This window comes from Anabrus simplex, chromosome 7 (assembly GCF_040414725.1).
Source record: "Anabrus simplex isolate iqAnaSimp1 chromosome 7, ASM4041472v1, whole genome shotgun sequence".
Lineage (NCBI taxonomy): Eukaryota > Metazoa > Arthropoda > Insecta > Orthoptera > Tettigoniidae > Anabrus > Anabrus simplex.
Window position 1 is genome coordinate 309808609 of NC_090271.1, and position 21732 is coordinate 309830340.

At 42.5% G+C, this 21732-nt stretch overlaps 1 protein-coding gene across 1 annotated transcript in view; it reads left to right on the forward strand.

Annotated features, from left to right (window-relative positions):
• The first annotated feature begins 378 nt into the window (after window positions 1-378).
• Pde6 (phosphodiesterase 6) overlaps window positions 379-21732 on the forward strand; it is a 180621-nt gene continuing 159267 nt past the window's right edge. The window contains exons 1-3 of the mRNA XM_067151772.2: window positions 379-435; window positions 525-563; window positions 13584-13718. Coding sequence (XP_067007873.1) covers window positions 403-435; window positions 525-563; window positions 13584-13718 — 207 coding nt within the window. The 5' untranslated portion in view covers window positions 379-402. The remainder of the gene's footprint in view (window positions 436-524; window positions 564-13583; window positions 13719-21732) is intronic.

Genomic DNA, 21732 nt, shown 5'->3' on the forward strand with positions numbered 1-21732 from the left:
TAAACAAAAGTACAGGTCTAAATTGGTTTATGCGTCGTCTATAAACTTTCACACTACGTGAATAGCTCTCGAGGCTGAAGTGTCACTGTTCGTGGTCATTAGTTGACCAGTTGTTACCAACACAATAATTCGCTATTTTTGATGAACCAAACGTCTGGTTTTTATTTTTTCCTTCCGTAATCATGTATTTTAAGAAACTTATGGTTCTAGATTCATAATTCTAGTAGCCATATTTGTTAAGTCATTGGTTGTTGCCATTATTTAATTTATTTATTTATTTATTTATTTATTTATTTATTTATTTATTTATTTATTTATTTATTTATTTATTTATGTAAGTGGGTCATCTTTATCTTGTTGCAGAGTCATCTGGAGAAAATCCTCGAGCGCCCCAATAGGACCATGCCGGAACGGAAGCCGCTTTGTCGTAGGGAAGTAAGTGAAACTTCTTTACTGTCCTATAAAATATACAGAGTAGATGATATTTTACAATCGCATCTCTAATGCTCATTCTTTGTTTCTAGAGTAACAACGTCAATATCGAGGATATCTTCCAGTCGAAGGTGAGCATCACAATTTTTCACGGCTAGCAGGTATTATACATTATTCACTATATTTTTCTTGTTTATCAAGTGCAATAAACATTCTTATTATCTCAGTAAGAAAATAAAGCAGGAGTCGGTAGATGCGGAGTGAGTCTTGGCCCAGAAATGGCCACGGCTGGTCCGTGGTCAACAGCTCTGCTCTCCGACCGACCAACCGAGCAGATGAGGGGTGGCCGCGGCTCTACCGTAACTCTACGCCTCTGCATTCGGGAGACGGAGAAGGGCTGGACCCCACCGTCGACCGTCCTGAGAATGGTTTTCCATTCTCCTGCACTAAGGCGAATGACGGGACAGTATAGACCACGGCTTCCAACCCTCTCACTTTCTCCGCACATCTCCTTCAACGTAGCAAATCTCCCTGGACTGAGAGGAGGCCCGCCGACCCCTTCACGGACAGAATGAAAACGTTTTAGTAGTACTAGCATGACGAACATAAGACCAAGTGTGAGGTCCCGGTCGCGCCACTGCAAGCACTCAAGCGATTATATCCAACACGTGCTCCAGTAGTCCCGGCAACCCGGGTATAGAAAAGTGCGGGAGACGTTACTGTACGAGATATTTCAGTGAATAAGTCGAATTTTCTTTGCTTTCAGTTCCTAAATTCAGTTCACTGTGTGTTGACTACTTCAAGCATGTATCTTGTGTGCCTTGATTAATTTAATAATTCAACATGCCGTATTGTTTTGTGCCTGGCTGTAGGTCAGGCTATGGTAGAGTAGTTGAAGATATGCGATTTTTCACCACCGAAGGATAGAAATCAATTTGAAAAAATGGGCCAGAGCTATCATTATCTGAACTGCCAATTTTTCTTCAGAACGAAGGAAATCCAGGGAGATTTAAAATCTCGGACATTGGTCAAATCTTCAAACAAGCTTTCGAAAGTCCAGTAACCAACAAATTGAGTTGGTAAGTAGAGTATTATACCAATATAAATGGTCCGGTATTAGACATTATAAATTTTCAGATAAGTCATCAATTTTTGGTAAGGTGACGAAGTCTCTCATAGTGCATTGGCACTGTCGGTAGCTTCAAGTAGCCTACGCAGTGGCCTCCGCGGTATGCACTAGCCATGCGTCTTGGTGGGTGTGCTAAGTACCAACTGATGAGCCCAACTTAGCACACGGGGGCGAAACGCTGGCAACCAGGAATGAGTTAGCTGGAAAATTTATAATGTCCAATAACGGACCATTTATATTGGTATTATAAATTTACTCATTCGGGACAAACATTTCAGGTTCCCTATGGGAATCAACATCGATACCAAGTAGAGTATTACCTTTATATAGTTCATGCGTGTTTGTTTTAATATGCTGGGAGTTACGTGCTATTTACCTGTATGTGTAAACTCCAGTAACCTGCGCTTTCCGCAACATGATGAAGGCCGTAGCTCTTATTTCCATGTGTGTTTTGTTTTTTTTCGTTGTACCCTGCCGAGGTATTTTAATTGTAATCTCTGATTGTTTTTTAAAAGATAGTGAATATACTTATCAGTTATGGAGTAATACCATTCCTCTGGCATCATTCCTAAGACCAGCTGATCGGTACTGTGGAGCTTACTCACTCTAGCGCCTGGCGGGGCGCGCTTGAACTTGAGGAGTACTCACACTTGTTCTTATATTCGTCATGGTACTAGTAAAGCGGGATGCCTTACGCAACTTGAAGGTTGGTGCAGCGCCTCCTAGGAGGTGCTGGTTGGTTCACCCAGCAAAGATAAGAAATCATTGATCAAGCACAGTGACCCGGTGTTTTGTATTAGGGTGGTCTTTTCCTAATTCTCCGTAACCAACAGCACCCAGACTACCCATCGAAGTGCTGCTCTTACCCTAGGATTTGTTTTTACAATACCATTTGTTTTTACGTTGCACCGACACAGATAGGTCTTACGGCGTCGATGAGAGAGGAAAAGCCTTGGAGTGAGAAGGAAGCGGCCGTGGCCTTAATTAAGGTACAGCCCCAGCATTTGACTAGTGTGAAAATGGGAAACCACGGACATCTATCTTTAGGGCTGCCGACAGTGGGGTCGAACCCACCATCTCCAGGATGCAAGCTCACAGCTGCGCGCCCCTAACCGCACGGTCTTACCATATATTGCCTAACCGCGGAGATGATACGACATTCGATGTTAATGATCACATCGTTGGCTAACGCAATACTCTTCTCTCCGGTCTTCCCTCAAGTACTAGCAGTCAGTATTACACGTTAATTTAGCCAAGTTTTGCAGCCTGATGCCTTTTCTGACACCACTGAACAAGGAGGGTTTTATTCACTATTACGTTTATTCCATGGAGGTGGGTAATGTACTGTATACGAAGAGGGGGATGTCTTAAGACGAACACTCAAACTCGCTCCCCGAACCGGAGGAATTAACCAGACACAGCTAAAAATCCCAGCTTGAAGGAAGTTGAACACAGGCTACCTGACTATTTTTTTTTTTTTTTGATTTAGAGTTTAATGCTAGTTGCTAGTTGCTACTTTGCTGGGCTGAGTGGCTCAGACGGTTAAGGCGCTGGCCTTCTGACCCAAACATGGCAGGTTCGATCCCGGCTCAGTCCGGTGGTATTTGAAGGTGCTCAAATACGACAGCCTCGTGTCGGTAGATTTACTGGCTCGTAAAAGAACTCCTGCGTGACTGAATTCCGGCACGTCGGCGTCTCCGAAAACCGAAAAGTTAGTTAGCTCAATTGGTAGAGCAACCGACGCGAAATCGGGAGGTTGTGGGTTCGGATCCCACTGGTGTCTGGTTGGCCATTTTTGTTCTGTACTTAACATCTCTTCAACACGTACTAAATGTACGTAACACGACCTAATAGGTTGAAAGTAGGTTTCGATTAATTAAATAACATTATTAGTTGCTACTTGTTTTTAACGTCGTACTAATACATCGAAGGTTTTCGGTGATGGAAGGCTGGGAAAGGGCTACGATTGGGAAGGTAGCGGCCATGGCCTTAACTGAGGTAAAGCCCCAGCATTCGACTGGTGTGAAATTGGGAAACCACAGAATACCATTTTCAGGGCTGCCGATGATGGGGTTCGATCCACTATCTCCCGAATGCAAGCTCAAAGCTGCGCGACCCTAACCGCAAGGCCAACCAGTTCGGTTGCGCTTAATGAATCGTACAGGAGGCTACTCTGACTTAAATGTCCGAATATTCTTATCTGTAGTAAATTATCTGAATTTACGCAGCGTCTTAGACGTTTTAGCATGTTATTATTTATCAATAAAAATAAATGTCCTAAAAGACTCTTTAATTTAATTCCTTACTTCTTATTTCATAAAATCATGTTCACATTTACTCTCTTTGTATGCATTATAAGATGAGAAGAAGAAGAAGCAGCCCCCCCCCCCCCTTTCGCAAACTTTTCATAGGCAATGCACACATATTACCATCGCCCCACCTACTTCCCCTACCCGCTCCACGAAACAGAGTTATTTCCTACTCAATTTCTCCTCGCCCCCTAATTAGCTTAAGGTAACGGACGATAGCAGCTAAGTACACATAAAAGTCAATCATTTACTGAAGTAACAATAGAGGACTGATATGTTCATTATTTGCTCATAACTTCACCAATGTCCGCCTCTGTGGTGTAGTGGGTAGTGTGATTAGCTGACAGCCCCGGAGGCCCGGGTTCGATTCCCGGCTCTACCACGAAATTTGAAAAGTGGTACGAGGGCTGGAACGGGGTCCTCTCAGCCTCGGGAGGTCAAGTGAGTAGAGGGGGGTTCGATCCCCACCTCGGCCATCCTGGAAGTGGTTTTCCGAGGTTTCCCACTTCTCCTCCAGGCAAATGCTGGGATGGTACCTGACTTAAGGCCACGGCCGCTTCCTTCCCCCTTCCTTGTCTATCCCTTCCAATCTTCCCATCCTCCGACAAGGCTCCTGTTCAGCATAGCAGGTGAGGCCGCCTGGGCGAGGTACTGGTCTTCCTCCCAAGTTGTATCCCCGACCCAAAGTCTCACACTCCAGGACACTGCTCTTGAGGCGGTAGAGGTGGGATCCCTCACTGAGTCCGAGGGAAAAACCAACCCTGGAGGGTAAACAGATTAAGAAGAAGATGAACTTCAGCATTTCATAATCACTGACTAATTTACACAACTGAGCAATATTTCACATATTTATATGCATATTGTTTAAAGTGATTTCATAGAATCTGAGAAAGTTCTTGTAGAAAAATGTTGAGCCTAACCATGGATCGAAAGTTTCAGCCGATACGGCTCATCTATCTCACTAGTTCTAAAATATTTTAATATAAAAACATAACCGTAAGGGTCCGACTCATTGGCTGAATGGTCAGCGTTGAGGCCTTCGGTTAAGAGGGTCCCGGGTTCGATTCTCGGCCGGGTCGAGGGTTTTAATCGCCTTTGATTAATTTTTCTGGCCCTGGGACTGGGACTGGGTGTTTGTGTTTGTCCCAACACTTTCCTCTTCATATTCAGACAACTCACTACACCACTAACCACCACAGAAATACAGTACGCAATAGTGATTGCATCCCTCCACACAGGGTTGGCGTCAGGTAGGGCATCCGACCGTAAAAATGGGTTAAATCCGCATGTGCGACACAGTTCGCACCCGCGACCCCACAGGTATGGGGAAAACGTAGAAAAAAAGAAGAAAAACATAACTGTAAGGAAAAAGAGACTGCGATTAAACGTGTCATTTCTTTATGTTATTTTTTATTTTTATTTTCTGCTAGCTGTTTAACGTGGCACTGACACGTCGAATGTTTTCGGCGACGCAAGGGTTGGAGAGGCTTAGGTTGAGAAGGTAAAGGCCGTGGCATTCTTCTTCTTCTTCTTCCTCTTCTTCTTATTCTTATTCTTATTCTTACTTTATTCATGGGGTCTCTTTATAAAGTTCCTTTTTAGCGTCGACCTCGAAGATCTTTTGCTACCATCTGTTTTCCTTCATCCACACCTAGGTATACCTGCTCCCTTCATAAAGTTGCAGGTCCGCATTGGGTCTTCTCGGATGTTTCTTCTCTCATCGCCATGTAGTCCCAGTACGGAGATTCTGATTCTTCACAGCGTCTCACATTCAAAGAGTATGTGATCAGCTGATAAGGGACCGTGGCCTTAATTAGCGTACAGCCCCAGGTCTGAAAATGTGAAACCACGGGCTGCCGACGGTATTTTTATGTAAATATGCCGATGCTATATAAATGTTTACATAGTCTATGCGTTAAATGCTTTCGTATTATATTGAGACATATTGTTCTTGTTTTCTTCTAAACTCTTAGCTTGCTAATATGTATAAAACGTATCAGCTTAATTTGATATTTTTAGTATGTCAAATTTTTAAATATTCGTTATAAACAAGTAAAATAATAAGCCGTAAATAAAAATAAAGTAATTTAAATATTTTAATTTATTTCTTGTTGATGTAAAGTATTTTTTCGATGTCTTTCTTTCCTTCTTTCTTTCTTTCTTTCTTTCTTTCTTTCTTAATCCGTTTAACCTCCAGGGTTGGATTTCCTCTCGGGCTCAGCGAGGGATCCCACCTCTACCCCCTCAAGAGCAGTGTCCTGGAGTGTGAGACATTGGATCGGGAGATGAAACTGGGGAGGAAGACCAGCACCTCGCCCAGTCAGCCTCGCCTGCTACGCTGAACAGGGGGGATGGGAAGATTGGAAGGGACAGACAAGGAAGAGGGAAAGAAGCGGCCGTGGCCTTATGTTAGGTACAATCCGGCATTTGCATGGAGGAGAAGTGGAAAACCACTTCGAGGATGGTTGAGGAGGGAATCGAACCCCCCTCTACTCAGTTGACATCCGGAGGCTGATTGGACCCCGTTCCAGCCCTCGCACCACTTTTCAAATTTCATGGCATAGCCGGGAATCGAACCCAGGCCTCCGGGGAAGGCAGCTAATCACGCTAACCACTACACCACAGAGGCGGCCAGTAATTTCTTCCCTGAGCCTTAACTCACTTGCTCAGTGGTGCTCTGTGGTTTGATAAAGGGTGCCCAAGGGTAACTTAGGTACCATTTCACTTGCTGTCAAGTCTGCGCGTTATTCATTTGGAAGATCAAGCGTGTTCTCAGCGTTCATTACAGCGTTTGACACGCCGTCTCATTTAGCACCGGAAATCTTTGAGCGGTGATATTGAAACCAGTTACGGAATCAACCCCCCTTCAGAAGGAACTCTATAATGAGTTTCTGTACCGTGAGAATCCGCGGGGTTGTTACATATTTCTCTTTAACATTTGTTGTCATCAGTTGGACGCGAAGGACCCTCGAATCATCAGCAATATTTATTGCAATCAGAATGCTATCGTAAAGGAAGGTAGGGAATTCTCTGAAGACGTGGTAATGAAACGTGGTGTTAGACAGGATTGTGTCCTGTCTGCTATGTTGTTTAACCAATACTCACAGGAAACAATATAAGCAGCTTTAGCGGAAGAAAGAACAGGAATTTAAGTTAATGGAAAAACAATCAACAACTTAAGGTTTGCAGACTACACATTGTTGTTGGCAGAAAGCCTACAAGATTTTCAGCGACTGACCAACCGAGTCGTAAGTAAGACACGTGTTAGGAGCAAAACTCTGTCGATCCCCCGCCCTATAATGGCGGGTGTTCCCCATGGTGGAGTTCTCTCCCCGGTTCTTTGGCCGACATACCTAAGCAGACGCACGCGAAGGTCTACTTGTATGCTGATGATATGGCAATTGTCTCTGTCTCTTGGTAACCACCTGGAGCAGTAAATTACATCCAAGATGCCCTCTCCACTCTCAAACCGTGGCTTCGAAAGTGGAGAATCAAAATTAACGTTGACAAAAACAATGCAACTCTGTTTTTAAACGCACCAGTACTAACCCTCTCCCACTGGTCTTTTTTTGGTGAAGTGATCCGTGGAGAAATACAACTAAATACCTAGGAGTTATCCAAGGCAGAGGACCCACTTTCAATGACCATATTAATTCGATTTAGTCCCAAGCGAATAGACGCTTATCTGAAATTATACCCCTTATGAAAGCCGATCAAGGCCTTAATCTAGAAAACAGGCTCACACTGTACAAGACATCCCTTCGACCAATTCTAGAGTATGCCAGTTCGGTCTGGGGAATGGCAGCCAAAACCCACCTGGATAAGGTGCAGTGCATCCAAAACCGTGTGCCACGTCTCATCTCAGGTGCACAATGGTTTGAACGGAATCAGGACATCCATCAATCCCTAAAGATGGATGAGATTAGAACCAGAATAAAGAAGACGTCCCGGAAATTCTCTTCTGGACTAATCCACAAGCCCTATCCTCTCATCACTACGTTAGGCAATTATGATACCCTTGGCCTCCGCTATAAGCGACCCAAGGTCATTCTAAACTAGTCGCCCCTAAAAAGGGCGCAGGTCGCATTCTGACCCGCTCCGATTCCGTTCCAACAGGTCCCCTCACCTTCACATCAATGCAGCCCTAGTTGGACAAGTCATGAAATAGCACCCAAGACCCTTACAGGTCGGAGGGGTAAAATCCTCATCAGAAACGGCGCGCCCGTATTCTGTTTGAGACTTGAGGCATGGTGTCCCGAATACACCACCAAGAGAGCTTGATGATCAGTGGAGAGACAGTACAGCAAGTGACAAAATACAAGTATACAGGAACAAGTGTGAACTACAACATTGACTGTAATATAGAAATAAAGTTTAGGATCAGCCAAGCCAGAAATCCATTCAATAAAATGAGGAGAGTGTTCTGTAGTGGAGACCTTAGTTTAGATCTAAAAATTAGATTTTTGAGATGTTACGTATTCTCCACCTTGTTCTCTGGAGTTGAGACCTGGGCCATAAAGAAAAGAGAAATTGACAGATTAGAGGCACTTGAGTTATAAATGTACAAAAGGATACTGCGGTTGAGTTGGACAGAAAAGGTCACAAATGATGAGGTTATGAGGCGAATGGGAAACAGAAAGAAGTATTAAATACTGTCAAAATCAAAAGGCTGCAGTATCTCGGTCATGTGATGCGAGGAGAGAAATATCATCTACTGCAGCTCGTCATTCAAGGGAAGGTACAAGGCAAAAGAAGATCGGGAAGAAGACTCATTTATTGGATTGATAATATGAAAACTTGGTTGAACTGTTCCACTATCGAGCTGTTTCGCTCTGCATCATCTAAAGCAAGAATCTCAGTGATGGTAGCCAACCTTCTGAGAGGATATGGCACTTGAAGGAGAAGAAATTATTCTGTTAGACTAAACAGTGCTAAAGTTTGGCAACGGTGTTGTAATATCTTCTGCCAGGAGAGTTAGGGTTTACGGACTGCACACTCTAGTTGCCAACTCGTCTCAGTGACAGAGCAAACAGGCTGAAGACAAGGACGCGTACACCGTGTGGACTACACCTGTCAGCTGCAGGTTGGTTATAAAGAAGAGGAAATGATAAGGAGAGTTACGTAACTGAATGATCTTCTGTAGGCCTACTATTAACTCTTCAGTGAACTTGTATAGAATTACTAGCTAGTATTTAATTGCATAGCTCTTAACGTTACCCGAATAAAGCGATGGGGAAGTTAGCAAATGTCTTTTCTCATGTGAAGACTGGGTTAGGGAATTTTCATTGTAATGGTAGGCCCTCTTGCCTACAATCAGTCGCAATCAAGTTGGGGAGTTGTTATTATAATGGCGGACTGCCACTCTACACTAGCCTTTTTACACCATCAGAAAGACTGTATTAGTGGTTTTCCCAACTGAAATCAATATAGGTCATAAAAATGACGTCAGTAGGAATGTCGCGAATCGCGATTAAAAGCGATTCTATCATATTAACTACTCGATCAAATATAAAACTACCGGGCGAGTTGGCCGTGCGCGTAGAGGCGCGCGGCTGTGAGCTTGCATCCGGGAGATAGTAGGTTCGAATCCCACTATCGGCAGCCCTGAAAATGGTTTTCCGTGGTTTCCCATTTTCACACCAGGCAAATGCTGGGGCTGTACCTTAATTAAGGCCACGGCCGCTTCCTTCCAACTCCTAGGCCTTTCCTATCCCATCGTCGCCATAAGACCTATCTGTGTCGGTGCGACGTAAAGCCCCTAGCAAAAAAAAAAAAATATAAAACTGCACCTTATCTTCATCTAATGAATAGTACTATCCTGCCGATCTAACAGTCCAAAGTTCCAGAACTGGAATGATCAGGCCACAAACAGCCGTAAGTTGTGAACACTCCTCTGCCATTATTCCATTAAGTATGGACACTGCTCATTCTAATGAGCGCCTCAGAGTAGGTATCGAATAGCTGGAATACTATGATGAACCATTGTGTTACGTACCAGCAATATCAGAAAATGTATGAACCAGAGGAATGACATGCTAAAGAAGAAAGTTATCTAACTCCTAGCTATTTCCCGCCAATATTCAGACAGGCTGTTGTACTCGGTACGCAGCAGTAATGCCATCTATCGGAGATGAGTGGCAGCAGAACGAATAAAGAACATCACCACAAACGATGGTCAATGTAATGTTATTGTTGATGAATTTTATGAGCTTTCAATATTGTAGGCCTTCACATTTAGTTTTCTTCCGACTCTGAAATATCACTCTTATCATAACTGTTACGGTAAATGATCGGAAATTGCATTCTCTATAACTTTTGTTATGTAGTACTTTTCGATAGGATCAATAATAATTACATGTATTTCAAAATTAAATTTTAGGCACCTTCCCATAAACTACAATTTAATCCAGAGTGAATAAAATCATTTATAGCTTACACTGTGTGTAGTTTCTTATTCCCCAACTCTATATACCGAGTTTCATTAAATTCTGTTTACCCATTTTCTCGTGGCTTGGAGTTGATATGGACTTGGCAACAAAAATACAAATTCATGAATATATCTGTTATCACAGCCGATAGCCTACGGCAAAGATGTGTAAGGAATAAATGATCGGAAATTAAATTATTTAAAACTTTAGTTAAGTAGTATTCACCGACAGGACCACTAATAACATAAATATTTGAAAACTAAATTGTAGGCCTTCCCCTAAATTACCATTTCACTCAGCGTGAATAAAATGATTTATAGCTTAGATTGTAGTGGCTCGTTCCCCGACTTCACGTACCGATTTTCATTAAATTCTCTTCAGCCATTTTCTCATAATGCGCGTACATACATACAGACAGGGATGACGAAAAGTTAAAAAGTGCATTTCCTTGTTACTGAGGACAAGTCCGATACAGAAATACCATTCTTTTTAAATTCTGAGCAATGTACACACAAAACTCTTATTTTATATATATAGATAATTTCTACCAGTGGCCTGTTGCAGCAATAGCTGCGAACAAAGACCAAAAATAAAACTGATATTAAAGAAAATGAGAGAAAAGTAACGGAAAATATACTGAACTGCAGAAGACCCTTTGTTTGCTTTTGAACTGACGCTTACGTTGTGACTCCTTAAAACTTCCTGGGATTAGGTGAAGAACGTCTTCATATACGTTGTTTCAGTCATCATTGAAAGGTCCGGCTCATTGGCTGAATGGTCAACGCTGAGGCCTTCGATTGAGAGGGTCTCGGGTTCGATTCCCAGGCCGGGTCCGGAGTGTTAATCGCATCTCATTAATTATTTTGGCTCGGGGGCTGGTTGTTTATGTTTGTCCCAACACTTTCTTCTTCATATTCAGACAACGCACTACACAATCAACCACCGCAGAAACACGCAACAGTAATTATATCCCTCCATATAGGGTTGGCGTCAGGAAGGATATCTGGCCGTAAAACAGGGTAGAAGAAGAAGACAGTCATCACTGAAGGGACTTGGAATTGCTCTGTCGTTGTAAGTTGAAAAATGGAAGTCTATACAACTGCCGGAAACGTGACTTGCCAATCAATCGTTACTTATGAAGTCATTGGGAACCATTATTATATAATTTCCTATTTCAATTTTTATTTCATTATTTCATAATTGTAGCAGCCGTGCCACGAATTACTTTTCGGAACGTTTTGCTTGCATATTTGTTTTCAAGTGTAACCCTTTAATTTTTTGCCATATTTGAGGTTTCTGGATACTTGTCTCAATTAGCTAAGGTTTTCCACCTTTAGACACCACAGGAATAACTTGGCGAAAATTCCCCCATATGTGACAATCCTACCACTCATTTCTTTTCCACACCTCATAATATCCTTTAATAGGCAATCAATGCAATTTACTGCTAATGCAGGAATCATCGAAGCTTCATCAGTAATAATAATAACGGTTGATTTTCGCAAAACGTCTGCTTCTGAGCTGTTCCATTCAATGCAAGAAAGTGAACTTTGTTACTGGAACAGGCAAACCAAAAGTTTCGCAAATTGTCTTACCATAGAGAGACAACTTTCACAGAGCCCTATATCAGGCTGGCATAGACAGATCAGTGGAGACAACTTTCATAGAGCCATCTACTGGCGAACACAGTTAAATGCAACGCCCTAAGCATCCTATCATTCGAATAAAAAATAAAGGATTTATTGAAATAAATAATAATTTTTTAGTAATCTTGAGATGGAGACCTTTCTTTAGATGTAAAATACATAGCTGTTAGTATTGCAGTTTTCTCACAAGTTCAAATTATATATAGAAAATTATTTGCTCTATACAAGTGGGACGAAAAGGACCAAAGTAATGGTCATAAGCAAACATGTCATTCAACATGTTAACTTGACAGTAGGTGGCACGGTACATCACTGGAGCAACTCCAACGCTTTAAATATATCGGCAGCGTACTTGATCACAGCTGGAACAACGCTGTTGAAATTAGATACGGGATTGAACTCTTTCGTTCCTTTGTCCCAATCCAAATTCTCCTACTGTACTACCTTCTCTTCCTTGGCCTACCACTGCATTCCAGTCTCCCATCACAATTAGAGAATGAGCAAACTGCTGTGTAACAGGGACTGATCAATCTCCGTCTCCGTTTACTTCGGTGCTATGTATTTTCTGTCTTATTTTATGGTGCCGAGACTTGGGCCCTAACAGAGAACACAAAGTACTTGTATCTTTTGAGATGTGGTGCTACCGACGTCTGCTCAGAATATCATGGGTTGACAGAATGCGAACACTGAAGTACTACAACGCCTGAACAAAGAGCTAGAGGTAATGCACAACATCAAAAAGAAGACACTTGAGTACATAGGCCATATCATTCGAAATGATAAATATTAACTCCTTCAGCCTATCATCTTTCTTTCTTTCTTTCTTTCTTTCTTTCTTTCTTTCTTTCTTTCTTTCTTTCTTAATCTGTTTACCCACCAGGGTTGGTTTTTCCCTCGGACTCAGTGAGGGATCGCACCTCTACCGCCTGAAGGGCAATATCCTGGAACGTGAGACTTTGGGTCGGGGGGGTACAGCTGGGGAAGAGGGCCAGTACCTCCCCCAGAGGGCCTGCTATACTGAACAGGGGCCTTGTGGGAGGTTAGGAAGATTGGAAGGGATAGACAAGGAAGAGGGAAGGAAGCGGCCTTAAATTAGGTACCATCCTGACATTTGCCTGGAGGAGAAGTGGGAAACCACGGAAAACCACTTCGAGGATGGATGAGGTGAGAATCGAACCCCCCTCTACTCAGTTGACCTCCCGAGGCTGAGTGGACCACATTCCAGCCCTCGTACCACTTTTCAAACTTTGTGGCGGGGCCGAGAATCGAACCCGGGACTCCAGGGGTGGCAGCTAATCATGCTACCAACTACACCACAGAGGCAGACTTCAGGTTATCTTACAAGGTAAAATTAAAGGTAGGAGAAGTAGGGGAACGAGGAGAATATCTTGGTCACGGAAAGTACGAGAATGGTATAGGCTCAGTAACACCCCCCCCCCCCACCCCCCCACCCTCTCCAACTCTTTTCCGGGTTGCTGAGAACAAGAACCAGATCTCGCTGACGTCAGCCGACATCCAATGAGGATATGGTACAAGAAGAATACAAGTGGGCATAGTGACTAGTTATAAGGATCATAAGTTCCTATTTAATTCCATTGTGAAATATGTTTTTAACGGGTTGGCATTTTTTTGTTTGCAGCAAAACATCCACTTCACAACGGTGTTCGAACTACGAGCTGCAGCTAAGGAGGCACAGGTGTTCAGGCCAGGACAGGGGCAACTGGAGAACTCCAAACTTGCGCAAATCGCGCGCTATGTGGCTGCTACTGGACAGGTAAGCTCTCACAAGCAGTTCTGAAGACACTATGAATACATTTCCAAGATAGTGTCATAAAATGATATGCTGCGACTTTATTTCTTCAACTAGAGTCTAGGTGTTCCTTCTGTTGTGCGAGGGAAACGTGCTCCATTGAGAAATGGATTCCTTTAGTCGGGCAAAGGCTCACAATGATTGCCGTACTTTACGATACCATTACTGAAATAATTAATTTTCAGTCAACAGTACTAAAGAGATGAAGATATTTTAGCGGAACTTAGTGTAATAATAATAATAATAATAATAATAATAATAATAATAATAATAATAATAATAATAATAATAATAATAATAATAATAATAATACACTGTTCTGTATCCATACAATGCCTCTGACCCACATGCAAATCACCAAATATCCCTGCAGGAGAAAGAAAGGACATGGCGAGAGAAGACCCTCCACGGAAAATACTACAGCAATCTAAACCAACAGAGCATAGACAAGAATGCGTCGTGTATGTGGTTACAAAGTGGGCGCTTATTTGGGGAGACAGAGGGATTTGCAGTTGCTATACAAGACCAAGTAATAGCTACAAACAATTACAAAAAGTACATCATCAAAGACACCAGCGTACTCTCCGACAAATGCAGACGATGCTCCGTTCATCTCGAGACCATCGACCATATCACTGCGGGCTGCCCAATACTTGCCCCCGTAGAATACACGAGACGACACAATCTTGTCTCGGGAATCATACACCAGGCACTTGCTCAGGAAAACCAATTAATTCAGGAGCGTATCCCTTATTACAAGTACCATCCAACACCATTCCTGGAGAACGAGTCGATTAAGCTTTATTGGGACACTGCTGTAGTGACAGATAAAACAGTCAACCATAACAGGCCAGACATAATACTGGTAAACAAGAAAACTGGGACGACTTTCATTATTGACATCGCTATCCCCAATGACACCAATATTGACAGGAAGTACAGTGAAAAAATCTCCAAGTACAAAGAACTTGCAGAAGAGATAAAGAGGATCTGGAAGATGAAACTGGTACGAATAGTTCCTGTGATTCTGTCAGTCAACGGCCTCATTCCACATACACTTCACAAGAGTCTGCGAGAACTGGGTCTTCCACCGAACATCTACAGAATTATGCAACATTCTGTCCTCCTGTCAACATGCAACATTGTGCGATCGTTCTTCTCCCAAGAATGAAGATCCCGTGATCTACAGTTTTGTATATACCTGTACATCAACGTTTGTATTATAATGTGTAAATACTTTAATTATGTAAGGCACTTGGTGCATCCCGTGCCCCATTACTACCCATATTTCCTTGTGGAGAAGTGTATGAATAATAATAATAACAATAACAATGATAATAATAATAACAATAATAATGTCCGCCTCTGTGGTGTAGTTGTTAGCGTGATTAGCTGCCACCCCCAGAGGCCCGGCCCGGGTTCGATTTCCGGCTCTGCCACGAAATTTGAAAAGCGGTACGAGGGCTGGAACGGCGTCCACTCAGCCTCGGGAGGTCAAATGAGTTGGGAGGCGAGGGTAGATTCCCACCTCAGCCATTCTCGAAGTGGTTTTCCATGGTTTCCCACTCCTCCTCCAGGCAAATACCGGGATGTTACCTAACATATGGCCACGGCCAATTCCTTCCCTCATCTTTTCCTAACCCTTCCAATCTCCCCATCCTCCCACAAGGCCCCTGTTTACCATAGCAGGTGAAACCGGCTTGGTGAGGTACTAGTCATCCTCCGCAGTTGTATCCCCGACCCAATGTCACACGCTCCAGGACACTGCCCTTGAGGCGGTAGAGATGGGATCCCTCGTTGAGTCCGAGGGAAAAACAAGGAAAAGGGAAAGAAGCCTTAAGTTAGGTACCATCCCGGCATTTGCCTGGAGGGAAGTGGGAAACCACGGAAAACCACTTCGAGGATGGCTGAGGAGGGAATCGAATCTCCTCTACTCAGTTGACCTCCCGAGAATGATTGTACCCCGTTTCAGTCGTCGTACCACTTTTCAAATTTCGTGGCAGAGCATGGAATCAAACCCGGGCCTGAGGAGGTGGCAGCTAATCACATTAATTACTACACGACAGAGGCGGACAAAATTGAAACTACTACAATAGCACAAATAATAATCTAAACAAACACTGGAATAAAATTGAAAGAAACTAAATTATAGCCTAATACCGGAAAATGTTTAATGTTCTTACTTAGTAATTTATACAAATACTTTTTTTTATACCAGGTAGGACTGAAAATATAACTTCCTGAGTTTTTGTTTAAATTGATTAATAGTTGAAATATACTTCATAAGGTAGTTCGTTGTATATTTTATACAAATAATTATTTGTACCATAAGTTACTGTACCTGATTGACAGGTACAAATATTCAGATTTTTGCATGCGTCTTGCTGATGAATATTTCTATTATATTGTATGGTAAGATTGTTATGAATTTTATTTTGACATTTTTTAAATATAAATATGTAGAAACCAAATACAGAAAAACGTAACACTTGTCAGAGGGACAGTATTTCGTTTGAGGAAAGTCTTGTTGTGTGCTTAAGGTAAGTAAAAATGTTTATTTCAATGGAAATGTTTTATTGATTTCATTGACGAATATTCTTAAGCAGAATTGTAAAAGAAATGTTTTAATGAACATATTGTATGGATAAACAAACATACTACGCTTTTAAATCAGTGGTGATACCTTCTGATGCCTGAACACGTCTGACGAAAATCTGGCATTCCAGATCTTGGGCTGACGCGTGTCAAGATTATGTTCACCCGCATTGTGACGTCAGATGAGCACATGTCACAACACGACACATCAGGACAATCGGAGTGCTCCAATATAGGGACCTGCGAATGGCGAGTGGTGCGCTCTTGCGACTACCTCAGAAAACATTTGATGGGGTAAGCTGCAGGCCAGCGCTCGAGTTAGTTTTAGACGGTGTTAACTGAAAGAATGGAGAGTCGAACGTGTAAAAGTAAACAAAACTTTCACTCATCTCCCAGCAAGGAATTGACATTAACATTTACTGAAGGGGACTTCTCCTTCAAATTAAAATGAACTAGCCTCGTTGTGTTCAACCCTGTTTTATTATGAGACATAAAGTGGATTTTAAAGCATGGTAAGCCTCTCAACATTGGCCAAAAAAGAGAAAGCAATGTCTCCTCAACCCCTGAAAGCGTTTGGGACGAATACAATGTATCTTTGTTACTGTTAGTTCTCTGCATTGAAAACTTTGAAGTACGTCAGTGAGCAAAAAAGATAAAAGTGCATACACGTGCCCCTCAATGTGACACTACCGGTACCCGTAACGACATATTCCGAATTAATGGCAGATAATACTGAAAATAAAACCTTTCCAGTAAGGGAATGACAGTACACAGGAATTGCTCATGCCTTGAAATTTTCACAGTGATACTTCCTTTAGGAGAATATACAAACAGTTCACATAAGTTGGTTCAAAACATACATGGATATCTGCACTTGGGTGTAGTAGACGTGACTATCTACAATATTAATTTCACCTTGTTATGTCACATACAAATACGGTACATTGCTCCGTTTCTCTTGAATAATAGGCTTTACTTTACACGAAAAAGGACACTTAATTTCCAAGAGAGAAAAGCCATTGGGACGAAATACTATCCCGTCTGGACTCGAACACAGCAATGGCTGCTCTACTTTGACGCACACTCCCACCTGTTTTACAAAACAGTCGTTGAGTTTGCAGTACTCAGCTACCGCTAGTTGTTCAGTGTTCCAACGTACCTCGTCGCAGGTGTGTTAAGGGATGTGGAAATTAGAAATGACCTTGCAAGCTGATCATAATCACCACTTCTCAATATCTTAATCTGATGAGCTTGCTGGCTGGCAGACAAGCGTAATTTTCTTTGTTTGAACCATGCAGCACAGCGATATTGAAACCTTGAGTCAAATACAATTTTGTACATCTGTTCTGTTGTAACTGTAACATTTGCTATATAAAACAGTTACACATCTTGAGGCAAGAAATCGAGATAATTCACGGGTTTGATTGATAATCTAACTGCGGACATTTTCGTAACAAAATAGCACCGATGGACTGCATGGGTATTCTGATTTGTACTTTGTTCAGACACTTGATCAAATCCTCAATTTCGCTACGTTCTACAGCATCATCTATAACGTTTCGTAGAATGGAACTTGCCTCCACGTAATTTTCACTCTCACATTCGGCTTTAAGCATGTCAGTGAAGGCACACTCAATATGTTTTACTCGTTGGTACAAACAAGTTTTATTGAAAGTGGTTGATTCTGTTTGTTGAGCAACGTGGACGTATGGTTTCAACAGTTCTGCTATCTTCTCTCCTTTCGAATATAGATCGTTACGAGTACATTTAGGTTTATTTTTCGCATTGCTGCACTATGGTTGTTTTGGAGGAGTCCCTCTCGGAGTTAATAAAGGAACACAAAGCAGCAATGTGCTTACAGCGTTTCGACTGACCTGTTTTGCATTCACAATCACCGTCAACAATGTTCCTGTTAATGTCAATCTGAAAATAAATAAAAATATTTATAATGAAGAGTTAATTATCGCATCACCTTTAGGACTTAAATATTTTTGTTATAATCCTTGAACCATCTCATCATCATTCATAGCTTATCCCGCCTGCGCAGGGGAAGTACACTCAAGAAGAAGTTGTCGCCATGAAGTACGAGGTGGTTGACCTTCCTCACTTATTATTTATAAACTGAAAATCTGTCGGGATTTGAACCACAGTCGCCGGAACTTGAAGCAAGCCGCTCGCTACCTCCTTTATAATAGTAGAATAACTGATAAAAACTGGCTTGCTTTTCCTATGTTAGCTTTGCTGCTAGCCTCTGACTTTAGTGACCGTGGTTTGAACCCCAGTGTCACTGAAGTGCGATTTTCAGTTGAAAGAATTGTGTTTCGGGAAAGGCATCCGACTCTAAATTCATGATTACAATTCTTACAGGACTCAGTGTATGCAATGGCCCCGCGCAATGATTCAATAATTTATAACTAAAGTTATTGCGAATTAATAATTAATTAACAATTTTCCGAAATATGAATAAAATATAGTAAAATACCTTAATTTCAACGTTGTATGGTGGCTGATTAATACTCGTTTCCCTTAGACACTTGCCGTATATCTCTTGTCCTAACCTTTCCTTCACGTCAAAGACATGGTTACTGCTATTTAAATCTTCACCTTTCTTTAGCGTGGATTCCCGGAAATAATCTGAGTGTTGCACTGTCTGAAACCCTACATAAATTATAGCGGTCGCTGCTACAGTCGAAGCCATTATTGTCCGGTTTTACCTCTTTATTTTACAATCACAAGTCAAAGTTTACTGCCCTTGTTGTAATGAACTGCACTGTCAAGGGTCTCGTGAGTGCCCCAACAAACGACTGCAGCTGTTTCCGTTAGGGGCGCTAGCTACTAAAAATCTCGTGCGTGCACGGTCCCTCGACTGCATTAAATAACACGTCATACCACATGTTAAAACTGGTTAACATGAAACTTCAGTCACAGTGGGTATGAAGGAGACCTTCCCATACTGCAGTCTGCTCGCCTCGTGGCATGGGTTCTACGATGCACACGTTCGGCCCACGGACAAAACATTCCCCTGCCGATTACTGTCGATCCTCGAAGGGTCGAGGTCTAGGTGCGCCCCTGTTCAGTTTCTCCATTGCTTATGTTCAACCGCTCGTTTTTTTTATTTGAATTTCCTTCTTAATATTAACATGTATCAAAATTACATTTTTTTACAATATGTTGTACGTCACACCGACACAGAAAAGTTCCTTATGGGAACACTGTAAGTATCTAGGTGTTAATATAAGAAAAGATCTTCATTGGGGTAAGCACGTAAATAGAATAGTAAATAAAGGGTACAAATCTCAGCACACGGTTATAAGGGCATTTAGGGATTGTAGTAAGGATTCAAGGAGAGGGCATGTAAGTCTCTGGTAAGACCCCAACTAGAGTATGGTTCCAGTATACGGGACCCTCACCAGGATTACTTGATTCAAGAACTGAAAAAAGAAAGGAAAGCAGTTCGATTTGTTCTGGGTGATTTCCGACAAAGGAATACCTTTACAAAAATGTTGTAAAGTTTGGGCTGGGAGGACTTCGGAGAAAGGAGACGAGCTTTATCGACTAACTGGTATGTTCCGAGCTGTCAGTGGAGAGATGGCATTAGTTGACGAATATGTATGAACGGTGTTTTTAAAAGTAGGAAAGATCACAATATGAAGATAAAGTTGGAATTCAAGAGGACAAATTGGGGCAAATATTCGTTTATAGGAAGGGGAGTTAGGGATTGGAATAACTTACCAAGGGAGACGATCGATAAATTTCCAATTTCTTGAAATCATTTAAGAAAAGGCTACGAAAACAACAGATAGGGAATCTGCCACCTGGGCGACTGCCCTAAATGCAGACCGGGATTGATTGATTGACAGTCAACAACCAGGAGAGAGGATTTAATTAACTAGCAATTCCTTTCTGTGGGAAACCTTCCTACTTCCCTAAGATATGAAAATGGAAGGGATTTTCTCAAATAAAACAATAAAACATCATGTGGACTCTGAAAGCTTGTGAAGGATGCTTGTCGCTTAGACATTCACGTTACACTGTGTAGATGGAATACTAATGACGCTATTAAAGCAGGAGCCAACTTAAAGGAAAATCCTTTGCCTTCCGGTCAAGATGATTTCATAATTTAAACGGGCTGCAACGCACAGTGAAGCTATTTCCGTACGACAAAGCGAACGCCTCAGTGCAGATATTAAGTATTAACTTCTTCAGGAGTCTTGTATGGTCTGTATAACAAACCGATGTAAAAACATGTTCAGTGTAACGGATTAGCGCGATAGCAACTTTGTTCGCCAATCACTTCTAATTAAGGTTACCACGGCTCGATACTTGCCTATGTATTTGTCGCCTACATCTGTCAATGAACTTCGGGTATTTCATATCAAGTCCGCCTCTGTGGTGTAGTGATTAGTGTGATTGGCTGCCACCCCCGAAGGCTCGGGTTCGATTCCCGGCTCTATCACTAAATTTGAAAAGTGGTGCGAGGGCTGGAACGGAGTCCACTCAGCCTCGGGAGGCCAACTGAGTAGAAATGGGTTCGATCCCCACCTCAGTCATCCTCGAAGTGGTTTTGCGTGGTTTCCCACTTCTCCTCCAGCCAAATAACGGGATGGTACCTAACTTCAGGCCACAGCCGCTTCCTTCCCTCTTCCTTGTCTACCCCTTCCAATCTCCCCATTCCCCCACAAGGTCCCAGTTCAGCATAGCAGGTGAGGCCGGCTGGGCGAAGTACTGGTCCTCTTCCCAGGTTTTATCCCCCGTCTCAAAGTCTCACGGTCCAGCACACTGCCCTTGAAGCGGTAGAAGTGGGGTCCCTCGCTGAGTGCGAGAGAAAAACCAACCCTAGAGGGTAAACAGATTAAGAAAAGAAAGAAAACAGATAACAGTTGGGGATATTTACATTAACAACGAGCTCGTCGGCTCCAAGAACTCATTGGACTTAGAAGTCCTTAATCATGTACAAAATTAATCGGGAGAACTCCCAGTCGTTAACTGACATATGAGAAGAACACAATTGCTCCGAATAGGTACAATATTATAGGATTCTCAGCTCCCAGATACAATAGAGGCCAGCATCAATCAAGCAAACAGTTGCTATTTACATTCTCAGTTACACTCAGTAACCTCTAGGGCGATCCCACTTCATAGTGTTCATACACCACCGAGCTCGATAGCTGTAGTCGCTTAAGTGCGGCCAGTATCCAGTATTCGGGAGATAGTAGGTTCGAACCCCACTGTCGGCAGCCCTGAAAATGGTTTTCCGTGGTTTCCCATTTTCACACCAGGCAAATGCTGGGGCTGTACCTTAATTAAGGCCACAGCCGCTTCGTTCCCACTCCTAGCTCTTTCCTGTCCCATCGTCGCCAGAAGACCTATCTGTGTCGGTGCG